Source organism: Rosa rugosa, chromosome 4 (genome assembly GCF_958449725.1).
Source record: "Rosa rugosa chromosome 4, drRosRugo1.1, whole genome shotgun sequence".
Lineage (NCBI taxonomy): Eukaryota > Viridiplantae > Streptophyta > Magnoliopsida > Rosales > Rosaceae > Rosa > Rosa rugosa.
In genome coordinates, this window is record NC_084823.1 from 43595056 (window position 1) to 43618769 (window position 23714).

The 23714-nt window shown below is 39.2% G+C and overlaps 2 protein-coding genes and 1 long non-coding RNA gene across 4 annotated transcripts; 1 reads left to right on the forward strand and 2 right to left on the reverse strand.

Moving 5' to 3' along the window:
• Positions 1 to 226: 226 nt before the first annotated feature.
• LOC133743853 (ethylene-responsive transcription factor ERF027-like) lies at positions 227 to 1412 on the reverse strand. The gene has a single exon (XM_062171906.1). The coding sequence runs from the start codon at positions 1314 to 1316 to the stop codon at positions 471 to 473; it is 846 nt and encodes a 281-aa protein (XP_062027890.1). The 5' UTR covers positions 1317 to 1412; the 3' UTR covers positions 227 to 470.
• A 5469-nt stretch (positions 1413 to 6881) lies between these two features.
• Positions 6882 to 9166, reverse strand: LOC133744087 (uncharacterized). 2 transcript variants are annotated; one of them, XR_009863364.1, is made up of 5 exons: positions 8629 to 9166; positions 7823 to 7883; positions 7574 to 7628; positions 7183 to 7238; positions 6882 to 7080 (listed from the first exon to the last, which is right to left on the reverse strand). It is a non-coding gene; the product is annotated as an uncharacterized LOC133744087 (long non-coding RNA). The 2 variants fall into 2 exon arrangements; XR_009863363.1 differs by having other exon boundaries at positions 7574 to 7610; positions 8629 to 9163.
• A 6379-nt stretch (positions 9167 to 15545) lies between these two features.
• LOC133744869 (sugar carrier protein C-like) lies at positions 15546 to 17784 on the forward strand. Its single transcript, XM_062172899.1, has 4 exons — positions 15546 to 15757; positions 16083 to 16408; positions 16573 to 17211; positions 17326 to 17784. Exons 1-4 carry the CDS (start codon positions 15628 to 15630, stop codon positions 17782 to 17784), a joined length of 1554 nt encoding a protein of 517 aa, XP_062028883.1. The 5' UTR covers positions 15546 to 15627.
• Positions 17785 to 23714: the final 5930 nt, after the last annotated feature.

A 23714-nucleotide genomic window follows, 5' to 3' on the forward strand; every position in this document is an offset into this window, starting at 1 on the left:
AATTAAGCAGGTGGACTTTTAGTTAACCATGGATAAGGGAATTTTCTGTTAAAGAAATATATAGTTTATAATATAAAATGCATCAGCTTAATTTATCATTAAACTTCTCTCTGCATATCTCAGTCACTGTAAAAGCTTTCTGTAGCAAATGTCATGGTTGACAGTCACGTACAGACTCACAGCTAAGCAAAAGCAATCTGATCCACAGTTTGAAACAATCAGTGAACAGTGGAGAAGAAAAACCGTACAATCTTAATTCAAAATATAAAAAAAGAAAAAGAAAACAAAAGGAAGAACAACACACAAACACCTACTGGCACTCATAAAGCAAAATAACTCACTGCCTCGATCAGTTTGAAAAACTCCCATGTTCATCGTGTTGTTATTTACATGCTCCGTACTCTTTCTAATTTTTTTTTGTTTGCTTTCATAAAATCATCTTTATTTCCGAGTGAGAACCTAATACAAGATCAATCGTAGTTCCAGAGACTCTCTCCTCCTTCTGAATTCTCCGGCGAGTCATAATCAGAAGGCGGCGAGTTTATCCTCGGCGGAGAAACCAGCATTCCCTCAGCCATGTCCACCAGCAAATTCGGCATCCCAAAAATCTCTTCCTCGTCCATAAAGTCTGCTCCCACAGACGACGCCAAAGTCCTGTTATTAATACTCAACATATCATCATACTCTTTCTGTTGTTGTCCAACATTTGAAGTCTCCGTGGAGCCACTCGTTTTCAGCGTTGCCGGGCCTACTGCAGTAGCGGCTGCAGCGGCGGCAGCACGAATGTCCAGGGCAGACATGGATGCCGGTACTGGATACGACTTGATAAAACTAGGAAAGTTGAGAACAGCATCCTCACGTTTCAGAGCCAGTGCCGCCACGTCATAGGCGGCTGCAGCCATCTCAGGAGTTGGGAAAGTCCCGAGCCATATTCGCTTGGTCTTGCGCGGCTCGCGGATTTCCGACACCCATTTTCCTCCCCGGCTTCTGATTCCCCGGTACCTCGGGTGCTTGCCAGAAGAGCTCGAGGCCATGGGAGTCTTTCCCTGCGGTGCTGTTGCCTCCTTGGGTGGTTGAAGCTGTAGCTGCTGTACTGCTGTTGCTTCAGAAGTGGGGGGTATTATGGGTATAGTTGGTGTTCCACACGGGTGGTCAAGAGGAAGAAGAGCAAGAGAATGTGATGGAGCTGGAAGAGGAGGCTGGTGTAGTTTAGGAGGAGGAGGAGGAGGAGGAAAGTCAGAGGTGAACTGGGTCGGTGTGGGTTGGTCTATTGTTATTTGGCGCAAGTTAGTGGGAGGAGTATTTGGGTCAGCCATGACCTATATATATAGGTATGAGATAAATGTTTATGTGGGAATTATAGAAGCTAGATAGCTGGGTAGGAAGGTAAGATATTAATTCTGAGAGGTCATGGTTTGAGGTTTTGTAGAGGACGATATATATGCGCGTGATTTTAAAGTTAGAAGCGTGGGGATTTCGTGGGAGGGGAGAGGGGTCTCTATATCTCTCGCTCACAAAGTCGTGGCTTGCACCCAGTTGGGTTTTGGGTTCAAGGATGTTACGGTTTTTGACAACTTTTGGAGAAAGTGTTTTCGCAAATCAGTCAAATGTTCTGTGATTTGATCGAGCACACGCATTAGGCACAGGCTTGGAATGAGCTGTTGTCTATATAAGTATGAATGTGTTTCTGTACCTTTTAGTGGTTTTTATTAGTTTGTGCTTATATGGCTCCGAGTCTTCCACTTTTTTTTTTTTTTTTTTGAAGCAAATAAGAGGCATGCCCCTTACTTGAATTTGATGGGAGACAGTTTATCCTAAGCACAGCAGCCAGTTACAAATTTGATGGGAGACAGTTTATCCTAAGCACACATCAGTTGATTGTTGAATATTGAAGCTTCAGACGTCGTACCAAATATCAAATATCAAAGTAAATGATGAAATTCTTTTTATGGATTCAACAGTGTTGTACACTTTCCTGAACTAATTATTTTTCTCGACTATTTAGTTTTTTTCTTCTTCAATTTACATGATGTTCTTACGTACACTAGTTTCTACAACATATTTGTTTTTCCGTTTATGGTGTGTGGTCACATTATGTGCCATATAAAAGAACACCATTGAGAAATCGATTCATCTCTTTTTAATGAGGGATGAGAAACCAAGATTCTCACCGCAGTGTATTATAGATATAGGCTCTATTTAAGTTAATTATCTTTAGTTCAGTTGTTTACGTACTAGGGGCTTAAGGCAACTAAATGACACTAAATTAGAAGTGTTATTAAAAATTTACATTACACTGAGAAAAAAGAAATTACATTGCATTGCGAATCACTTTGACGTGACATATTTATATTATGAATCAACACTAATTATGAGATACGATTGTCTCATACATGTAATTTTATCATTATATACTTACGTACATCTGATTTCTCTACCCTAAATAATTAGTTTGTTAAATTGATTTTTCTGTTAAAAATTTGCTTTTTACAACATACATGCATGTCGTTTTGTAGGTGAACTTCAGAATTCCATCATTCAAGACACGCTAAAGTTTTTTTTTCCTATAGAAGGATTGCATGAAGCGAACCTGGGGCAGGAAATTTAGAAGCATTCAAATTCCAGTTACCAGCCAAATGAATCAATATCGATATATCACTTTTGACATGACTAAACACAGAATTAATAATTTGATCGGTTGATCGATTATCCATTTGCCAAACATTAGGAGAATTCCCTATTCTGACAATCAAAGAGTAGGTTGTGGCCCAACCAAGTCCTACCAAATACAGATAATAATCGTCTTGTTAGTGCTAAAACTGTGAGCATCAGTTCCACTAATAGTAGTAGTAGTCTCAGTAACTAGTTATAGACCACATGCTTACATGTTTCTTTTGAACATTCGTTTCTGCTTTGCTTTGTAAACCATAAGAGAGAGACTTTCCATAAAAAGATAAAGACCAGGAGACATTAATTCATGCATGCTATCTAGCTAATTCATAATTTTTTTTTTTGTTTAGAAATAAATTAAAAACCAAAGCCTCGAAAACAAATCGATTTAAATCGGTCGAAGTTGAAAGCCGAACCTCACTAGATAAAGAATATAACTAAATCTTTTCATTGATATGAATATAACAAAGAGCAGCCATGGTACCTCTCATAAATAGTTTTCTTTTCATTGCGCGGATTGTTTTGGCCATGATTGCTTATAAATTATGTACATAAATTCTCTGGAGGATGTTTGGCCAACAAGGTGCCCTTATCTTACAGCCGGCCAAAGGACCCTGAAGGAGGGGCCCTGTTCGTTCCGACACACGATTTTTGGATGTTGCAGGTAGGGCTGGGCACTGTCCCAGACCGGCACTGCTTTTACAGGGACCGGGACCGGAACTGGCAAAGCTAAATCCGGACCGGACTTGCAGATGCAGAGAATGGGAACCGGCCTAAACCCGGACCGGTAATTGTTTTACAGGAACCGGGACCGGAACAGGGACCGGCAGTCTTAATTCGGGCCGGGACCGTAGTTGCAAATAACAGGGACCGGGATAAACCCGGACCGTGACAAAACCGGCCCATTTTTCGGGTTTCCGGTTCCAGTCAATCTTTGCAGCACTGCTGCATTTTGCTGCTTGACCTGCTTCTGTTTAGAGAGTATAAAGAGTAATGCAATATGATTCTATGAACTAGCAACAAGGCTGCAATGCTGAAAATAAAACCAATAAACCATTCTGCAAAGTGCAATCTGCACTAGCAGCAAGGCTGCAAATAAATCCATCTTGCAAATAACCATTCAATGATGTCAATCAACACAATTACACAGCAAGTTCACCAACACATATTGTCTTAACAACATAACAAATTAAAAACCAAAACAATGTTCAACAAGACAACAAGTGAACAACCAAACTTCCATCAGTTCCATGCTGCCATGCTCAATGCCATGCAGCTGCTCCTCCAGTCCACCGTCTTCAAATTTTTTCCCCTACACATTTCAATTTAAAAAGACATTGTATTACACATTTATACATTATATAGTTATACATTGCATTTGCAGAGCAGCAACAATTTACAGTTTCAAAGTTTCTCAAGAACTGCAATGGCTCAGTCAAAGAAATGTATTAACAATCACCATAATGTACCACGTTTCCCTTAGAATTAGCTCATTGAGACCATCAAGTTAGATTCCATTATTTGTACTTCACAAGTTCAATGAGATGAATCTGGTCTAAAAAAGTGATCTTAGCTTCTACTGATCCTACAGTCCAAAAGAAGGATTAAACGGAAAAACATAATAATGGTTATGTTATGTTGTTAAGACAAAATGTATGACTTGAATCCGATGATTCTCCTACTTGAACCTTCAAAAGTTGAACCAAGTTGATATATTAGTTAAGTTATCATTATAAACTGAATGACAAATACACATCAATTCCAGTAACTCAAAGTATTCCTTGAGTAACCATTGCATTCAAAATGTACAGCAATCAATAAATCAAACAAAATAAAGACTTCATGACCAACATTCAAAGTTTCAAACTACCAAAGATTGGTACCGATTTGGCAGAAAGAAATAAAGAAATAAATGAAGTTTAAGAGAATGTAATTGTGTTGCTGTATGAAGGGAAATCCAAAAAGAAAATGACATTCCTGCTCGTGAAGGAGAACAAGAAACCAAGGTGCCCAACAAAGAGATTTAGCTGTTTTGGCCAACATTACATTTCAAACTAGGTGACTTCACCATAAGCTTGTATGAGGTGATAAGGCAGTAGAAGCAGACCAATGATCAATCTCAGCATCAAAGATAATACACACCCCTTCAGGGCTTGTCAACACCAAGTACGAGTAGTATACAGAACAAGTTTCAAACTGAATCAAGCATATCTTAGCTTTCTTCAAGCTGTGTCTGAAAGCATTTAATTAACTATACCGAAATAACTTTCTATATAAAGACATGTGACATCATAGGAACCAGGAGATTAAGCCAGTGATATAAACTGAAAAAGGACATTGCTTTTCATATAAAGCCGTAGGTGTTAAGAGTTAAAATGACTAAAGACTGCTTCGATTATCAGCAATCCTAGATTTCTGCCTATGCTGTACTACAGAGCAGCCATTAATGGTAATGAGGTCCGTGGAATGGTAAAGAAGAGTGCTACCAGACTTGGATACTTAGATTGAAACCGATACCAAATATCTATAATTAAGCATGAAAGTATTCAACTGTAAAGCACGAGTGAGATATAGCACATGAAGAAACAACACATTGAAATTTATGATGCAATTGATTTCCGGATGACATCAAAAACGGACTAGTATGAACTTCACCCCAAACAACAACAAAACAAATCCAATCACTCTGGTACCGATCCCATCCATAATACCAAAGATTGGCAGGATATGGCATCATTACACAAAGATTGGAACAAAGCTACTATCAAAATCATTTCTGGTAATCTGGTATTATATATTCCATATATCACATAGAACACATAAAAAAACATCTGCAATATATAGAAGATGGAGGAGGTACCTCAGCGCCAGCGTCGGCCCAAGCTTGCTCGGAGGCGTATCGGACGACGGCGAGAGCCAGATCTTCCTCGGAGGTCAGGCTTCAAGCTCTGTGCAGCCGGATCTTTCTCTTCCCTGCAGAAAAAAGGCAAAGAATGAGAGACTGAAGAGACCAAGAATGAGAGACTGAGAGCTGAGAGGCCGGACCGCCGGAGGCGACGTCGCGGAGAAGACCAGAGGTGAGGAATACCGATTTCTGGGGACTGAGTGACTGGGGCTGAGGAAGACCGGCTGACTGACTGAGGGCTGAGGATGAGGAAGATAGATTTCTGGGAGAGACCGAGAGTCCGCCTCCAACTCTGGCCGAGTCGCAGAGATGAGAGATCTGAGGAATCGACTTGGGATTTTAGATATTTTAGGTTAGGTCTATTAATTAATCACATGTGATGTGTCCATACTAACACAATATACTTCGAAAATAAACCTATAATTGGACGACACGTACCTAAGTTCGGGTTTTCCGGTCCACGCAGTCATCTCTAGTCAAGAACCGAACCCGGACCGTCAAGTTCAGTTTAGGGACCGAACCGCTCGAACACACTTATTTTCAAGAACCGGGACCGGACCGCCACACTGAGTATAGGGACCGAACCGGCCCGAAAACACTTATTTTCCTTCTAAAACCCGGCCCGAACCGGCCGGTCCGGATCGGTCCCTTCCGGTCTTTCGGTCATTCGGTCATTTTTGCCCACCCATAGTTGTAGGACATGAAGGATATGTCATCCACAAATATAAATACCCCATTGAATCAGGTTAGTTTTCTATGAACATCTCAAATGCAAGCAACTTGAAAACCATATACTAGAAGGAAAAAAAAAAAGGAAGAAGAAGAAGAAACGCTATCCTCTGGATAGAATGAGCAAGAACCTCTACCAATATAAGAAAATATTTTAGACTTATTTTTATAAATATTAAAGTTATATATTACCAAAAAAAAGTTATATGCTCAGTATTATTTGGTCTAGTGGCATAAGTCTCCCCTTTATAAGTGAAATGTCGCACTACAAGAAAAATGACATTTTGCAAGGAATTGTTTTCCTTGTAAAAGACTAAAAATTCGTTGCAAAAAGGCTCTTGCAAAAGAGCAAATACAACAACCTAAAACTTCCTTGCATTTGTGAACACAAATGCAAGGAATTGTTCATCTCAAATGCAAGGAATTCAACACATGAGGTTAACTATAGTTAACTGAAGTACAAAGACAATTCCTTGCATTTGCTCGTTTTTACCAATTAAAATGCTTTTCTGGAATTTAATTACATTTAATATATTATTAATTTCTTATCCAATCTGACAAAAATCCTTTGAGGCTATGAGTAAATGAATCACTCTTATTATAAATCAGAGTAATAATTACATATGGAAAATTCCATAAAGATTAATAACTCAAAGTTTACATAATCTCATTCAAGACATCTCATCTATGTCAAAAACTTGGGAGATAATCACAAAACTTCTCATTTACAACCATCATACACTTATTGCTGGAGTAGCTCCACTCTTACTGACTACCTGCAGGGATGAGAAATTTGATCAATTTGAATGAACTAGTGAGACGATCTAACTACATGAGACAATCTGGTATTGACTAATATTAATCCAACAAGCACATACATAGCATCATCTGAGGTCAATTAACTTGTCCATCATGCAAATGATGAGCCCTGAAACTGACAAGCACGAAAAAAAGATATTCAAAAGCTGATGATGAAGTTGACAAGGTCAAAGCAAACTTAATATGTGATCATTGAAGTGTTTAGTACAACTCATCCATGAAAGCACTCTTAATATGTCGCTGACAGTAAAGACAATCACAACCCAGCAAATTAAAGTGTTTAATTACTACAACTCAGCTATGAAAGTACTCTTAATATGTCACTGACAGTAAAGAAAATCACAACCCAGCAAATTAAAGTGTTTAATTAGTACAACTCGACTATGAAAGCACTCTTAATATGTCACTGGCAGTAAAGAAAATCACAACCCAGCAAAGAAACAAATATACCTCTGAGCCCTGAAACTAAACGGAAAAACAAGAAAACCTGCAAAAAGAAAATCACCTAGCAGTCAACCAAAGGAATTAATTAGATTCCATATCCTCTGCCTCAACCAAAAATGAATAAAATAGGAATACAAAATAATGGATGTTAAGCAAGACACCAAACACCTAAGAAAGAAACAGCAAACATCAACTAAAAGCCCTAAAGATTTAATTGTAGAAACCAGTTTAGCATAGAAAGATATATTCACTCACTAAGTTGATTGTCGTCGACTAGTCTGAGAAAATAGTAACTGCTGTAATGCAAACATTCGCGCTGCAAGAGAAAACAAACGAATAGGAGGTTTGTGAGTGTGAGGCACAGGGCATTGTTAAACTCTATAACGACACCAAGAATGGCTATGGTCTACGTTAGGGCACCATCCCTACATGCATACAAGAAAGCTGCATAAAACCACATGTTTGGGGGAGTCTTGTCTTGATAATTTCAAGATTACAAATAATCCATCTGCATGCTTGGACAATCTTGTAGATCAATAGGATCAGTACGTTGATGATCGTGTTCATATGGACATTACGATTTTGATTGATTAATAGGTAGTCAATACTTAACAATCTTGTATATAGTTAAGTCTAGCAAGTGTAGAAGTTTACTGTATACAAGATTGTTGAGTAGTGACTACCTATTAAGTGTAAAAGTTGTGTAAGCTTGACAATTAGTACAAATGTTAGTCACGTACCAAATGCTAAAAGAAACTCTCCAGTTTAACCACATTTGTGGGAAACCAAAACCTCTACAACTAGCAATTATTTGTTGAACCTGCAACCATTGAATTCCTTAACAGAATCGAGATGATCGAAGTATTTAACTCTAATCAAAATTAACCTCAGATTTATTCAAAATCCAAATTGCAGAAAACAACAATCAATAAGAACTCAATCAGAAATCCCAGCTCTCTAGCTACAATCAACATTACCAAACATTCAAAACATAGCGACACAAGAGTGTAAAACCAACTCCTCAAAAACAAAGTAAAACCAACCCATTATCAGAAGCTAACCAGTAAGGAACTTGACCGCCTCTTGCAAGGTTTGCTTAGAGCTCTTGAGACCCAACACATCATTCCACTTGACATTGGATTTTTCCCTAATAAATCGCCGAATTAAGCTTGGCCTGCTCCAGATCCTCCCCGTCGTCGCCTTTTTTAGTCCTTGGGCTTGGTCTTCGGCCTGCTGGCCACCGCCGCATCACCGTTGGAGGCCGGGCCGGGACTGCCGTCATCCAAAACAGCGCGACACAAGTACTCGGTGAATTTCTGGGTAATGGCCTCCTTGATCTTAGGGTTCCCGTACTTGAGGTGCGTCTTGAAGTACTCGAGAGCGTTCATGTAATTGGGAATCGCTGCGATCGAATTTGAGATTGAAATTGGAAAGGGGAAGATGAGGGTTTCTAGAGTTTGAATAAGGGGAAATCGGGGATCGGAGGGTGATTGCTAGAGTGGAGAAACCCTAGATACTGGTTTGGTTGGGTATGAGAGGAACTGAGACTGGAGAGATTGTCTAAGGGAGAGCGAGAGTGAAAAAGGCAAAAAAAAACAAAGGGTCATTGACCAAAAGCCCAAAAATGAGCCAAAGTTATCCCATTTACCCCAGCAACAGATTTTTATTCCCACTAACCCAATCTAAAGAGAAATGACAATTTTGCCCGTAGTCTAATTAAGAAACCATAGCCACTGCCACTCATCTCTCTCTCTCTCTCTCTCATCACCAATCGAATGCAGCTGTACCAGACCATCTCCGATCGAATGCAGCCGTACCAGACCATCTCCGAGACGGCCTCCGTCCTCGGCCAGAACATCGCCGTCACCTTGAACCTCTCCACCGCCTTCAACATCCATTTGAAATCAAATTGCTCTGTCAGAACCAGAGTCGCTGCCGGGTCGGGTTCCATCCGGAGCGTGTACATCCCAGCGACCACAGCTATGAAATTCCGGTGGACGCGAAAGCGAGGGCTGTAGCCGGTGAAGGAGAGCTTGTGATTGTTGGAGCTCGAGTTGAGGAAGTGGATCGGAGATTGGGGACGTTGACCCGGTCGTGGTAGTTGCTGAAATAGCCGGATCCGGCGATGGCGCTTGGCGGCGTAGTTGGTGAAGATGTCCTTAGCGTCAATGGGCGTACCTGGTGAAGTGTTTGATGTGCGAGTGGGAGGCTTCGACCTCACCGGAAGAGGAAGAGTAGAAGCCGGTTCGATTCCGACCAAGTCTCCTGTGTCTTTTTTTTTTTTTACTGGATTTTGGGTTTTTTTTTTTTTTTTTCCAACTGAGATCGAGCATGAGAGGGTGAAGACTCATTTTTTTTTTTTTTTTTTTTTGATAAAATAGGGGCAGAATGCCCAGAAGGAAAGAAATTGAAAAAAAAAATGTTCTATTAGGGGACAATAGATGTCTATTAGGGGGCAATAGACGTTTTGAATGTATGTAATCTCCTCGTTTTTTCTTTAATCAAAGTTTTATTTATTTAATTTTAAGAAGGTTAGTTCGCATTTTAGTAATCGAAAAGTCTATTGGGGGCAATATACGTCTATTGGAGGGCAATATAAGTTTTGAATTGATGTAATCTCCTCGTTTTTTTTTTCTTTAATCAAAGTTTTATTTGTGTAGTTTTAGGAAGGTTAATTACCATTTCGGTAATCTAAACGTCTATTGGGGGGCAATAGACGTCTACTGGGGGCAATACATGGCTGATAGTCGTCTATTGGGTGGCAATACATGGCTGATAGTCGTCTATTGGGAGGCAATACATGGCTGAAAGTCGTCTATTGGGGGCCAATAGACGTCTATTGGGGGCAAAAAAACTTTCCGGTGAGATTTTCAGCAAATTCCGGTGGGCGGCAGCCGATGACCGGAATCCGGCGACCGGTGACCGGAATCCGGCGACCGGTGACCGGATTCCGGCGACCGGTGACCGGATTCCGGCGAAAGTTGGCCGGATTCCGGCGAAAGTTGATCGGATTCCGGCGGCCGGTGACCAGATTCCGGCGGCCGGTGACGGGCTCCGGCGAAGTCTCCTATGGTTTCTCTCTCTTCCATTTTCTCTCTCTCTCTCTAAGTAACAAAGGGGTGAGGGGTAAAATGGTATTAAAAAAAAATTAAAAACAAAAAAAAAATCTTAATGGGGTATTAGGGAAGACTCCCTTAGAGTGTATTGGGTAAGAGAGAATTAAAAAAACTTAATGGGGTAAGTGGGAAAAAAATCCCTAAAAATGGGGTAAATGGACAAAAACCCAAAAAAAAAAGATTAGGTTTAAGAGCAAACCTAAGAGGGCCAAAGATCCCGCTCAAACAATGCAAGGAAATGAATAGCAAATACAAGGACATATTTTTTATATTTTAACAAACAAAATGCAAGGACTTTATGTATTCTTGGCATTATATCCAAACTAAATGCAAGAACTTGTATAATTCTTGGTATTATCAAACCAAATGCAAGGAATTTTGACTCCTTGCATATAAACCCGTTGCATATACCCAAATGTGCTGTGGTGTCGTGAGTTCGACTCACAATAGACTAGCTGTTGTATACTTAAGTCAACTCTTCTCTTGGAGCTCCAAAATACCCGGACTGCTCTTGGGTCTAAGGTTTGAGATTTTTTGCTTGTCCGGCGGTGCTCGGGTTGCTGAGGGACCTCCTTGCCGCTGATGACCGCGCCGGTGCCGAACGGGTGTTTTGAAAGCTAGTTGCTCGGGGAGTTCTGGAGAGAGGTTTTTTGCTCAAGGTTTTGGTTGGGTGGCGGAGGCAACTTCCAGATGATATCTCAGGCGTGGTGGTTGTGTTGTGCAGGGATGGCGGTGTAGTTCCTGATGATCTGTGTGACGGCATGGTTCCTGCTGGTTTGCGTAGCGGTGTAGGTCTAGGTGATCTGGGCGGCTGCATAGGGCGGTGCAGCGTGGCGATGCTGGGTTCGGTTAGGACAACATCGGCGGGGAGACGGAAGGATCGAGCTGCACGGATTTGCACAGGTTGGAGATGGCATATGGGCTTGCTCAAGCCAAGTCCTATTGGGCCTTGCGTTTTTGGGCCTCTTCTCTTGGAGCTGCCTTCTTGGGCTTTTGATGTGGGCTGGGGTGTTTTCCCCTAGGCTCATTCCTATGTTTTTAGTTTTTGTCTAATCACCAATAATTCCCTTGTTAGGAAGCTAGACACTTGTGTGCACTTTAGGTATCTCTAGCGCCTCTGGAGTAGTACCAAATGAGGATTTCCGCTATGTCAACGTATTTGAATGTATAATGAGTAGGTCTATTGTCTATGTACCACTGTGGATACTACCACTATCTTCTTGTCTGTATATGCCTTTAAATGGCAGCGGAATGATATGTAACGGCATATTCTGGCTTGTGATGAATATATTGGCACCCAATCTGGGTTTGATTAAAAAAAAAAAAAAGTCTTTATTTTATTAGTGTAAAGTCTGAGTTTGGATATTTACATAACTATGAATTTTGTTATCTTGTCATCCTACTTTAAATTTAGGACTAAATTCAGTTTGCCCCCTCAAATTTTGGGGCAAACATCAATTTGGTCCCTGACTTTTTTTTTTAATCATGATGGTCCTTGCACTTCCATTTTTCATCACGCACGTTCAAAATTCAAATTTGTCTCCAAATATGACGTCAGATGCTGAGCTGGACCCGACAGCATGGCCCACTTTTCAGACTTGTTTCCTAATTTTAGATGAAATGTCCAAACTATCCTCCTCTCATCTCTTCTCCTCTCCTAAATCCCATAACCCTCTCTCTAATCCCAAAAACCCAGATTCCTTCACAGCTCCGCCCAACCCCCACCATGAGTGCAACCCAACCCTCCTCTCGTACTTCACTTCCCACTCTTAATCCTCTTCACCATCAAAACTAGTCTCCGACTACACACTCTCTCTCCTCTCCCTCATCTCCGAATATCTCCAAATCCACTCTCTCTGTACTCTCCAGTCTCCACAGGCATCCCCACCACCATCCAAACCATCAAAACCAAATTTCACTTCACCTGGGCCACCCAAACCATCAAAACCAAAATTCAATTCGCCTTTACCATTAAAACCAGATTTCTCCTCTAACTTCAAGAACTAACACGCCAACAAGTCAACTCAGCCACTGGCAAAGTCTACAAAGGTCCAAAACCCAGATTCCATAACTGAGATAACCTGCACAACAACAAAAAAGACCCAGAACCAAAGATTGGAACTTTAGCCAAAATGAAAGAAACCCAGAAGAGAAAGATGAAAGCTTTAGAAATGGGTTACCTTGAAAAATCGATTGGGGGAGTTTTTGGGATTTTTAAGGTGGGTGTCAATGGGAGCTGCTTGAATTTGAGTTTTATGAGGATGAAGAAGTCGACGAGATTGGCGGAAAGGAAGACGAGGATGAATCTGAGACCAAAACAAACAGAGCACCACTGCTACACATTTCACATTTGCACATTGAGAGTCAAATTCAAGAAAGTGAGGAACCAGATCAGATTAGAAAGATGCATTTGAGAGACCTTCATATTTTTCGTCTTCGTCTTCTTTAAAATCATGGCTGCCTACACCACCACCCCGGACAACAAAATTCCGCTAACCGAACAGGGCCTGACCCAAGCCTATCTCTCCTGAACTTAGCTCCGCCGCGTCGTCTCCATTGACAGCGACTCCAACCACCCAGATCGGACGGTCCTTCTCCCGGATAAGAGAACAAGATTTCTGCAATTTTCAGGTGTAGGAGACCAAGCAGATATCTTCAGGCCTAATTTTCAACTCAATCATCTCACCGAACAGCTCAATCGCTTCCTCGCACCGATTCGTCTGTGCATACCCAGCTAAAATAGTCCCCCACGAAACAGATTCCCGGTCTGCCATCTCATCAAACACTTGCCGTGCTCTACAAAATCCCTGTGGGAACTTTCATCGAACACCTTGCGTGCACGGTCCAGATTCTGGCAAACTGAGTAGACATGAATGAGGGTGTTAGTGACAAACGAGTGGGAAGCAAAACCGAACTTAAGGACTTGGGAATGAAGAGTCTGGGTGATTGATAACGAAGAAGACCCAAGCTGGGCGCAAGCCTTGAGGGCGAAAGGGAAGGTGTGGACGTCTGGGGAGAGCGAAAAGCGGTGCATGGAAGCAAAGAGATGGAGGGCAGGGAGAGGAGCGGAGAGGAGGGTGTGAGCTCTGATGATGTTGTTGAAGCATCAGAGCGAGGTGGTAGGAGTAGTTGCAAAGGAAGAGGATTTGATTAGGGAGATGAAGCTGTGGAGAAGGTCGGCGAGGGAGAAGAGAAGCAGGGACAGAGGAACTGGATTTGATCCAAGGGACAAAAAACGTCAATCTGAGCCAAGCCCCATATATTATGGTTTTTTTTTTTGAAAGAGTTATGGGGTTTATAATTTATTAATTTTATTTTTTGGGATTATTGGGTTTAAATGTCTATTATGCCCTTCGAAGTCTGAAAAGTAGGCCACGCTGTCGGGTCCAACTCAGCATCTGACGTCATGTTTGGAGACAAATTTGAATTTTAGACGTGCGTGATGAAAAATGGAAGTGCAATGACCATCATGATTAAAAAAAAAAAGTCAGGGACCAAACTGATGTTTGCCTCAAAGTTTGAGAGGGCAAACTGATTTTAGTCCTTAAATTTAATTTCAAGAAATATACTATAAGAACATATTTAGCAGACTCTCTATCTTGACTCCTTAGCTCTTTTGGAGAGCATGTTTAGTTTTTTTTATCTATTTTAGCAGCTGCATCAAACTCCTAAGTGGCTCTCCATTATAACTTTTAGCTATCTCGCTCTTAAATATAGAGAGCGAGATGAGGCTCTCTATAATTTAAAACATTTATTTTGAGTTATTTTATGTAATTTATAAATACATTTAAACTATTTGATCTTCATTTAAAAAATAATAGAAATTCAAAACTAGCTAAAATAGAGAGTACTGATGCAGACTTATTTCTAAAGTGGCTAGAGAAAATGACTTTTTAGCTGTTTTGACTAAAATTTGACTCAAAAATGACTAGCAAATATTGCTAAAGATGCTCTAAGGGTTTAAACTCAACTTGACAATAGCTCAAAGTCACTTGTTGACCAGGTAAAAAATCTTTAAAAAGTTATGTGGTGCAACACACCATAAATAGAACAAAAACATAACTTTCGATGGAGAAAAACAAGGAACTACAAAACACTACCCCTACTACAACCAATCCCTAAATCATCACAGTTGAGAGCATGAAGAGCTGATAATGGAAGAGCATTGTTCAAAGCCTACACTTAAGATGAATGTCTTGTGTTTGCAATGACAGCTGCTACAAAGTTGGTCTCTCTCCAGACATGGTTGCAATAGCTTCTGTCCATAGCATGTACTTTAGTTAATGATATGACATGTTCACGTGAAACACATCTTATATGAATTAATTAATCTGTGGATAGAGGTTTTTAGAAATTCATCTCTCAAATTTTAATTTGTAGATTGAAATTTTATAGAATAATTCTATTGACCGAAAGACCTGACAATGGATTTATACAATTCATCTAAAACTGGCATCTTCATATTATATATTGGATAAGAAAAAACTTAAAGAAATTAGAGGGAGGGAGAGTCAAAATGGAAGTCAAACATCTATGGGTAATGAACTCCGAAATTAAGTTACGTTCGGATTTCTCAGTCTAGCTAATGCCAGCAAGAATTTTCAGTCAATTACACTTCCTACTCATTTGACGTGGCAAGGTTTTGGATGAACAATTAAAATGTTTGTTAAGATTATCTTTTGAAAGTTTGATCCAGATAGGATTAGTATTAATACCACGGTTTCGACATCCCAATCCACTTCATCCACTTTTGGGATTTAGGAATGTGAAATAATAGGGATTCAAATCCCAGTTTTATTCGATTTCCATATCCTAATAATGGATAAACTCTACGTACTTTTCATAACACAAGCCGGGTTCCCCTATAAATAACCCTACATAGCCTCACCTAGTTCGCTAATTTCATTCAATCTGAGTTTTAATCGAGTTCGAAGAGGGGTAGAGATGGCTGGGGGAGGTATAGCTCCATCTGGTGGAAAAAATTACCCCGGTAAATTCACAAAGAGGGTTTTCATAACATGTCTTGTCGCAGCGTTTGGAGGTTTAATTTTCGGTTATGATCTTGGAGTTTCAGGTATATAGTCTTCTTTCTCAGAACTATAATTTTTGTGTCTTTTGTGTCAATATTTTGATTTCGATCTTGGTTTTTCATGCATCATATGAAGTATAAATCACGACTTGCACCTCCTTGTTTATAATTGAACACGCATATATAAATATTAATTTTCTGTTTTTTTGTAGTGGATAATAAGCGTTTCAATGACTTCTTAGCTCTCAGAACCGATAATCTATCGTGCTCTTGAATATATGTGATAGTAAACTCAATTGCTGTGGTATAAGAGCATGTAGCTAAATTCTTACGTTGATTATTCTTATGTTAATTTTTGGTGGTTATATAGGCGGAGTAACGTCCATGGACGTATTTTTGAAGGAGTTCTTTCCGAAGGTCTACTTGAAGCAGTCTTCCGCCTCTGTTTCTACGAATCAGTACTGTAAATTCGACAGTGAAACATTGACGCTCTTTACGTCGTCGCTATATTTGGCCGCTCTGGTTTCATGCCTCTGTGCCTCCACTATAACTAGAGCCTTAGGTAGGAGGGTCACAATGCTTGCCGGTGGACTTCTTTTCCTATTCGGTGCACTTCTCAATGCCTTCGCTCACTCCGTCGGGATGCTTATTGCTGGTCGCCTGTTCCTTGGTTTCGGCATTGGATTTGCCAATCAGGTACTTAATTTTAAGCCCTATGGTACACGTATCTGATTACCTCAGAATGTACTGATTACCATCCCAATTAAGGTTTGTAGGCAGTCCCCAAACCCTAATTACCTTATTCGTCAAACTATAACGTTTTTTTTTTTTTTTTTTTTTCTTTCTGATTATTTGTACAGTCTGTGCCGATCTATCTATCTGAGACAGCACCATACAGATTCCGCGGTGCACTCAACATGATGTTCCAGTTGGCAATTACAATTGGAATTCTTGTTGCTGGTTTGGCCAACTATTTGTTCGACTTGAAGTATAAAAACCATGGAAATCTAGCCTGGCGTTTGAGTTTGGGCGGCGCTGCAGTCCCTGCTGTGTTTATCATATTGGGATCATTCTTCCTCCCTGACACACCAAACTCTTTGATTGAGCGTGGCAAGCATGAGGAAGCAAAAGCCCAACTCCTCAAGCTCCGTGGTATTGACAACGTCGACGAGGAGTTCAACGATTTGGTGGAGGCTAGTGAGGCTGCTAAGCTGGTCAAACATCCATGGTCGACACTATTGACAAGGAAATACAGGCCCCAGCTTGTATTCGCCATCTGCATTCCTGCTTTCCAGCAACTCACTGGCATGAATGTGATCACTTTCTATGCTCCTGTCTTGTTCAAAACTGTAGGATTCGGAAGCAGTGCATCTCTCGCTTCTGCTCTGATCACTAATGGGGTTAATTTTTTGGCAACTTTTGTTTCAATTGGTCTTGTTGACAAGTTTGGGAGAAGGATCCTTTTCTTGGAGGGTGGTGTGCAGATGTTCGTAACTCAGGTATAATAGAATGAATTTCGTTTCTTAAATTTTGCATTCAGTTTTTATTTGCTTAGGGTTTTGTCGTTTTTTATTTTTTTCGTTTGAATATAATATTTTGGCATCTATATATAGGTCGTAGTTGGAGGTGCAATGGCTTGGAAATTTGGTACTAGTGGCAACCCTGGTGAACTATCCAAGGGTTTTGCTGCAACTCTGGTGACCTTAATCTGCATCTATGTTGCCGGATTTGCTTGGTCCTGGGGACCTCTAGGATGGTTGGTACCAAGTGAAATTTTCCCGCTGGAAGTTAGGTCAGCTGCTCAGGCCATCAATGTCTCTGTCAACATGATCTTCACCTTTGCCATAGCCCAAGTGTTCACTGCGATGCTCTGCCACATGAAGTTTGGATTGTTCTTCTTCTTCTCTTTCTTCTTGTTCGTGATGAGTTGCTTCATCTTCAAGTATCTGCCGGAGACCAAGGGGGTTCCCATCGAAGAGATGGGGAGGGTGTGGGAGCAGCACCCTTTTTGGCGCAAGTATGTGGTTCAAGACAAAGGCATAGCGATGGGCAAGGCGGCACAGAATGTCTAACCTAGCTAACTTTTTTTTATTAGCTTTTGTAATGTTCTTGGTTTATTAGCTTTTGTAATCTTTTTACTTTCTACGATCGTTGAGGTTTACTTTCCGTGGTTTTAGTAAATTTTGGGGATTTTTGTTGCTGGTTTTCTCTATGTCATTCTCAAGTTGTGAAACTCCTTATCTTAATTATCTGCTCGATTATTTAGTTGAATACATGTATGACTCGACCACATATTTGGAAGATAGTCATCATGGTAAGTGAGACAAGGCCCCTCCATTCTGAACTAATGGAGGACTGAATCTTTGAGAAAAATTTAACATAAGAACGATGCATTATGGTTGGATGATTATAACTCAAGAGTACAAATTACGGTTTCTAGAAGACCAATTTGCAATTATACATTTCCAATCATATACGTTCATGCAACTAGCTTTATAATTTATATGCGACTTTTCTTCAACCCATCCCAAAATGGCAGAAATATTTTCTGGTTCAACACAAAATTACATGCTTAATTAGTACTTGGTCCAACCATATGATAATTAAGAAGCTTCTTAATTAGATTTTTCCAGGGATATCACAAGATGGGAAGTCTTCGAGTTTGACCTAATGTACTAAGATGTGATTTAAGATCTCATCAACAAAATGGGAAGACTTCTCATCACAAGATGGGAAGTCTTCGAGTTTGACCTAATGTACTAAGATGTGATTTAAGATCTCATCAACAAAATGTGCATGACAGCATGTTGATTCTAGCTAACGCAGTATATCATCTATAAGAAAATTGTTGTCGACGAAGTGTTCAAAGAACCAAAAATAAATAAATTAAACATAAAAAAATATTGAATTTGATAAAAATAAGGGAAATTTTATTCGCACATCCCTAAATACTTAATACACACCTCTTCCTTAATACACCACCCATTTGATTTCTTATTCTATCATTTTATTAAATACACCACTTAAACTACCTAAATTATCCTCAAATCTCAAAATTCTATATAAAATCACTATATATAAATCAATATTGAAATCATCATGCTAAACTTAATCATAATCACAACATTCTATATATATCATAATGAATTTAAATGCATTTAGTTATCAGAATCATCATAATAATTTTAATATTCTTTCAATTATTATCATGAGACCTGTACAATCTTAACAATTTTGTTATTCAAAATTGCTAGTAGTCAAAATTGTTGAAAAATAATCAAGAACACATGAAGAGGATCCCAACTAGGTTTATAACTACATTGTTATTATTTTCTCTCCATTAGTTATCATGAAACAACATATACAATCATAAGGATTTTGTAATGGAAAATTGCTAGTAGTCAAGCTTGTAGAAGAAGATTCCAATTAGGGTTTATATATATAATACTAGGTTTTATTTTCTTTCTATTAATTACCAAGAAACAATATGAATGATCATAAGAATTTTGTAATGCATAATTGCTAATAATCAAGCTTGTCATGAACTCATGACCAAAATTTCAACTTGAATTTATAACAATATTAAAATCTATTAAACATATTCCAATTATAGTTCATTTTCTAATATGAATGTCTTTTCAGTCATTTCATTTACCCATATAATTTGATTTTAAATGTAAAAAAATTAGAATGTGTATTAAGTATTTAGGGATGTGTTTGTTGATGTACTATCCAAGGAGTTTACCTCCTAATTTATTTACGTTGACAGTTTCTCAAAAAAAAAAAAAAAAAAAAAAGTATTTAGGGATGTGTTAATAAAATTTCTCTAAAAATAATATTGAATTTGATAAAAAAAATATCAAAGGGGAACAAAGAAAAAATTTATTGTAGTACAACTCTGTAGCTTTAAATTATTACTAGCCTCTTGGCATGCACTCCGTGCTTCCAATTTGCTTTTATTAAAAAAATTTAAAAACTGAAAATTTTAAGGAAATTAAACAAAAAGAAATTTTTTTTGAAGGCAACAAATTACCACTGAAAGTTACAAACGTGGGTTTTTTTTCCTTGTTTTTTGTTTGTAATTTCTTGAAAAGAAAAAACTGATTTTGTTTATTTACTATTTTAGCCTTGTAATATCATTAGTTTCAAAAATTTAACCATCATTCCAAACAATTTGCTTTATATAATAGATTTCTGAAAAAAATAAAAAAATAATTATATATATTAATATATAGAGAGAATTGACAATTTGTGAACTCAATTATGACTCACTTGACACTTTGGTCACTCAATTTTCAAATATATCACTTTAGTCACTCAACTATTACTCTATCAATCGCTTTAGTAACCGAATGAGCATTTTGTCTCACTTTAATCACTTTCCTCAATCATTTCAATTCAGATTTTTCAATTTTTCACAATTGGTTGGACGAAAATATCCTTGATATTGTGGAAAATAAAGTTCTGTATAAGGAAAAAAATTAACGGAGTGACTAAAGTGAATAACAAAGTTAAAGTTGAGTGACCGAAGTGATATATTTAAGGGTTAAATACTGTTTACTCCCTGAACTTTTATTGAAAAAACACTTCAGTCCCTCACTCCCTAATTTAACATGTTTACTCCTTACACTCTTAATTTCTCACCCGATAGTTCATTCCGTCTAATCTCTCTATTAAATGGCTGACGTGTCACACAGCTGGATGCCAACTCAGCACGTTGTAAGCAAGGTGAATGGTAAATTGTGGATTATGCCCCTGGCTTCTATTACCTTCGTTTTCGATCAGTTTTCTGATCAGCTTCCTTTCACCACTCTCCTCGACACGCTCCCAATTCCATCTTTCATATTTCTCAGCTCATGAATAGTCCCCAAGCTCTTCCCATTCTTACGCCACAAAGATATATTCTTATCATCTCCACCACTTACACAACCAAATCTGCAAAATCACAGACCATATGGAATAACCTAGTAGCCCAGAAAATTCACAATAATTTCACCTAAAAATCTGCAAAATCACAACCCACAGAACAACCTAGTAACCCACATTGAAGACGAGATCCTAAGCCCAGCTCATCCTCTCCGCCTCCATTGATGTGTTGGTGATATTGTCTTTGAAGGAAGATGTCCGGTCTCTACCGCCAGAATGGAGCGTGTTGCGGCGACTGGAGGTTTGTGGGGCTTGGGGGAGTGTTGTCAATCTATTCAAGTGGTAAATAACACAAAATTGAGCCACCAATCAGAGAAACAAAGAATCAACCTCAACCTTTCAAACATAAACAGAGAAAGTTCAATGCAAATATTAAATAATTTTCCAATAGCTAACTGAAACTCAAACTCATTCCAACAACCAAAAAAAGTTGAAAGATCAATTCTTGGAATTCAGAATCAAAGTTTACCAACTTATTCATAGTTCAATTGAAAATTTTGAAAACTTAAACACCAATTCAAACATTACCAGAACTTATCGGAAATCTAAGTGCAATAGACTCGCCGGAAAGTTAAACTCGCACTTGAAAGTTTGAAATTCGAGAAGATCGGAGGAGGACCTCCGGGGCTGAGAGGGATTGATGATGGTGGGTTGTAAGGCGCGAGGGTAGTAGAGGTCCTCCGCCGCCGATAGCCTCTCCGATATGCTCTCTATCGCTTCGCTTTTCACTACCTTCGTTTCCATGGCTGCTCTTCCTCTCTTAGCTTTCTCTCTTTTTCGAGCAGTTGTGAAAAATTGAATTGCAAGTCCTCGGTGTCTCATCTAGCTTTCTGATCTAGATGGTTCATGATCTGATCTGAATTGTGTAATCCTACGTAGGTGAAGAAAAATCTTCTCAAAAAAAAAAAAAAAAAAAAAGCCTAAAGAAAAAGAAAAAGAAAATAATGGATTGAAAAGAATAGAGAGGGAGGAAGTCAAGGTTAAAATAGGTATTTACTCTTAAAATGGGTCCCACCAAGCTGAGTTGTTGCCACGTCAGCACTTAACGGCACAATTTAACAGAGAGTTAATGAAATGGACCTATTGAGTGAGAAATTGAGAGTGTAAGGAGTAAACATGTCAAATTAGAAGGTGAGGGACTGAAGTGTTTTTTCAGTAAAAGTTCAGGGAGTAAACAGTATTTAACCATATATTTAAAAAGTGAGTGATCAAAGTGTTGAATAGGTAAAAGTTGAGTGTTCTCCTATATATATATATATATATATATATATATCTCGTATAATTAGTGATAATTCTCATGGGTAAATCCATGACAAGTAATGTTAATAATAGAGTAACGGATTAAGTTTTTAATCGGATAAATAAAAGCTTATTTAGATTGTCATCTCGTTGATGGCACTCATCAAGAAGCTGAAGTTTGCAGTGGGGTGGGATTTGTGTGGTTCACCAGCTCATAATTTGGTGGGTCTTTTTTGGTTCATTCAGCAAGGTCTTGTATGATCTGTGGTACAGTATCATCCATTTCAGCTGAATTATTGACATCGCGAGGAACAATTCTTAAGTTCACTTCTAGAAACAAATAATTGTTTTCGCTCCCATCCAGTTAGGTACCGATTACTTTCTGGTTTAGGCCATAGATAATGGGATGAGGATTGATTTATTTATGGCTCTTTATTGAAGGATTGCCTCGTTACATTATGTTTCCGACTATAGCAATTTTTATTAACTCTTATCTTCCTTTATTAACTCTTATCTTCATTTTGTATGATATTAGGATGCTCTTTTTGAAGATCATACATGTCTCTTGATTGGAATTAATATTTCCTCAAAAGAAGAAAGGAAGTTCTTAATCATATTATTGTTTTTTATAATTCTATTTCATTAGCGACATCCCCAAAGGGAACCAAACGTCAGGACTTGTGACATCCCGGCGGCACCGCTGTTTGACATGTGTAGGAAAGGAATCAGGAGACATCAGTTGATGATTAACGTGTTTAATAGGAAACCATTAATTAATTTAAGCACCTAGATGACAAAATTACCAAACACATTTTTTTCTTTTAAACCAAACTAAGCGAACACAGAATTAGTCATACATTTAGCAATATATATCCTATTGAAAGCAATCTCAAATGACCAAGTGTTGGTCTTTTCCAAGGAAAACTAGAAAATAAGAAAAATATGGGCCAGTATATTCAGAAGGACAATCTTCCTAGAAATATTGGACATTTAAGTAGCTAGTAGCTAGTAATTAGTAAATAGTGAAGGCACATACATTTTTTTTTTAAAAGACACTTTTTTTTTTTTTTTGAATCCAACCCAAATCGGGTGCCAATATATTCATCACAAGCCAGAATAGACCGTTACATACCCTTCCGCTGTCATTGATAGACAGACAAGAAGCTAGTGGTAGTACCCACAAGTGGTACGTACATATAGTCCTACTCATTGTACATTCAAATACGTAGAAATAGCGGATATCCTCTTTTGGTACTACTCCAAAGACGCTAAAGAGACATAGATGCACATCAGTGCCTAGTTTCCTAATACAAGGAATTATTGTAATTTAGACAAACTAAAAAACATATAAATAACCTTAGGGCAAAAAACCCTAGCCTAAATTAGAAAACCCAATAAGGCAGCTCCAAAAGAAAGAGGCCCAACTCAAGCCCAGCAAAAAAAGTTTACCCAGGCCCAGACCGCATCTCCACCACGCCCTCAGCCGCCTCCACAGCGCCGGCGCAGTTCCTCCGTCAACGAGCCCCGCTACGAAACCTACTCAGCCTCGCCACGAGCCGCCTACTAGAGAACGCGCCATCGAGCTTCGTCACCCACCTGCGCTGCCCCGAGTCCCCACGAGGCTCTGCCGATGCAGCGCCCCGCCCTGAGCCCCACGAGCCGCACCGACGCCCAGCCACTCCAACATCCACACGCTGGATCTGGAAATCCATACCCAGACGCAGAGCTGCACAGAAACGACTGCAGAAGACGTCTAGAGAGGCCGCCCAAAACCTGCGTCCACCCATCCTGCCAGAAACCCGAGCCAACACCCCTTTTTCAGACCCCCGCCCGAGCA

Coding starts and splice junctions, on each gene's coding strand:
- LOC133743853 (XM_062171906.1), bottom strand. CDS start 1,316: ATGGCTGACCCAAATACTCCTCCCACTAACTTGCGCCAAATAACAATA.
- LOC133744869 (XM_062172899.1), top strand. CDS start 15,628: ATGGCTGGGGGAGGTATAGCTCCATCTGGTGGAAAAAATTACCCCGGT. Junction 16,409..16,572: donor GCATTGGATTTGCCAATCAG/GTACTTAATTTT, acceptor TTATTTGTACAG/TCTGTGCCGATCTATCTATC. Junction 17,212..17,325: donor TGCAGATGTTCGTAACTCAG/GTATAATAGAAT, acceptor ATCTATATATAG/GTCGTAGTTGGAGGTGCAAT.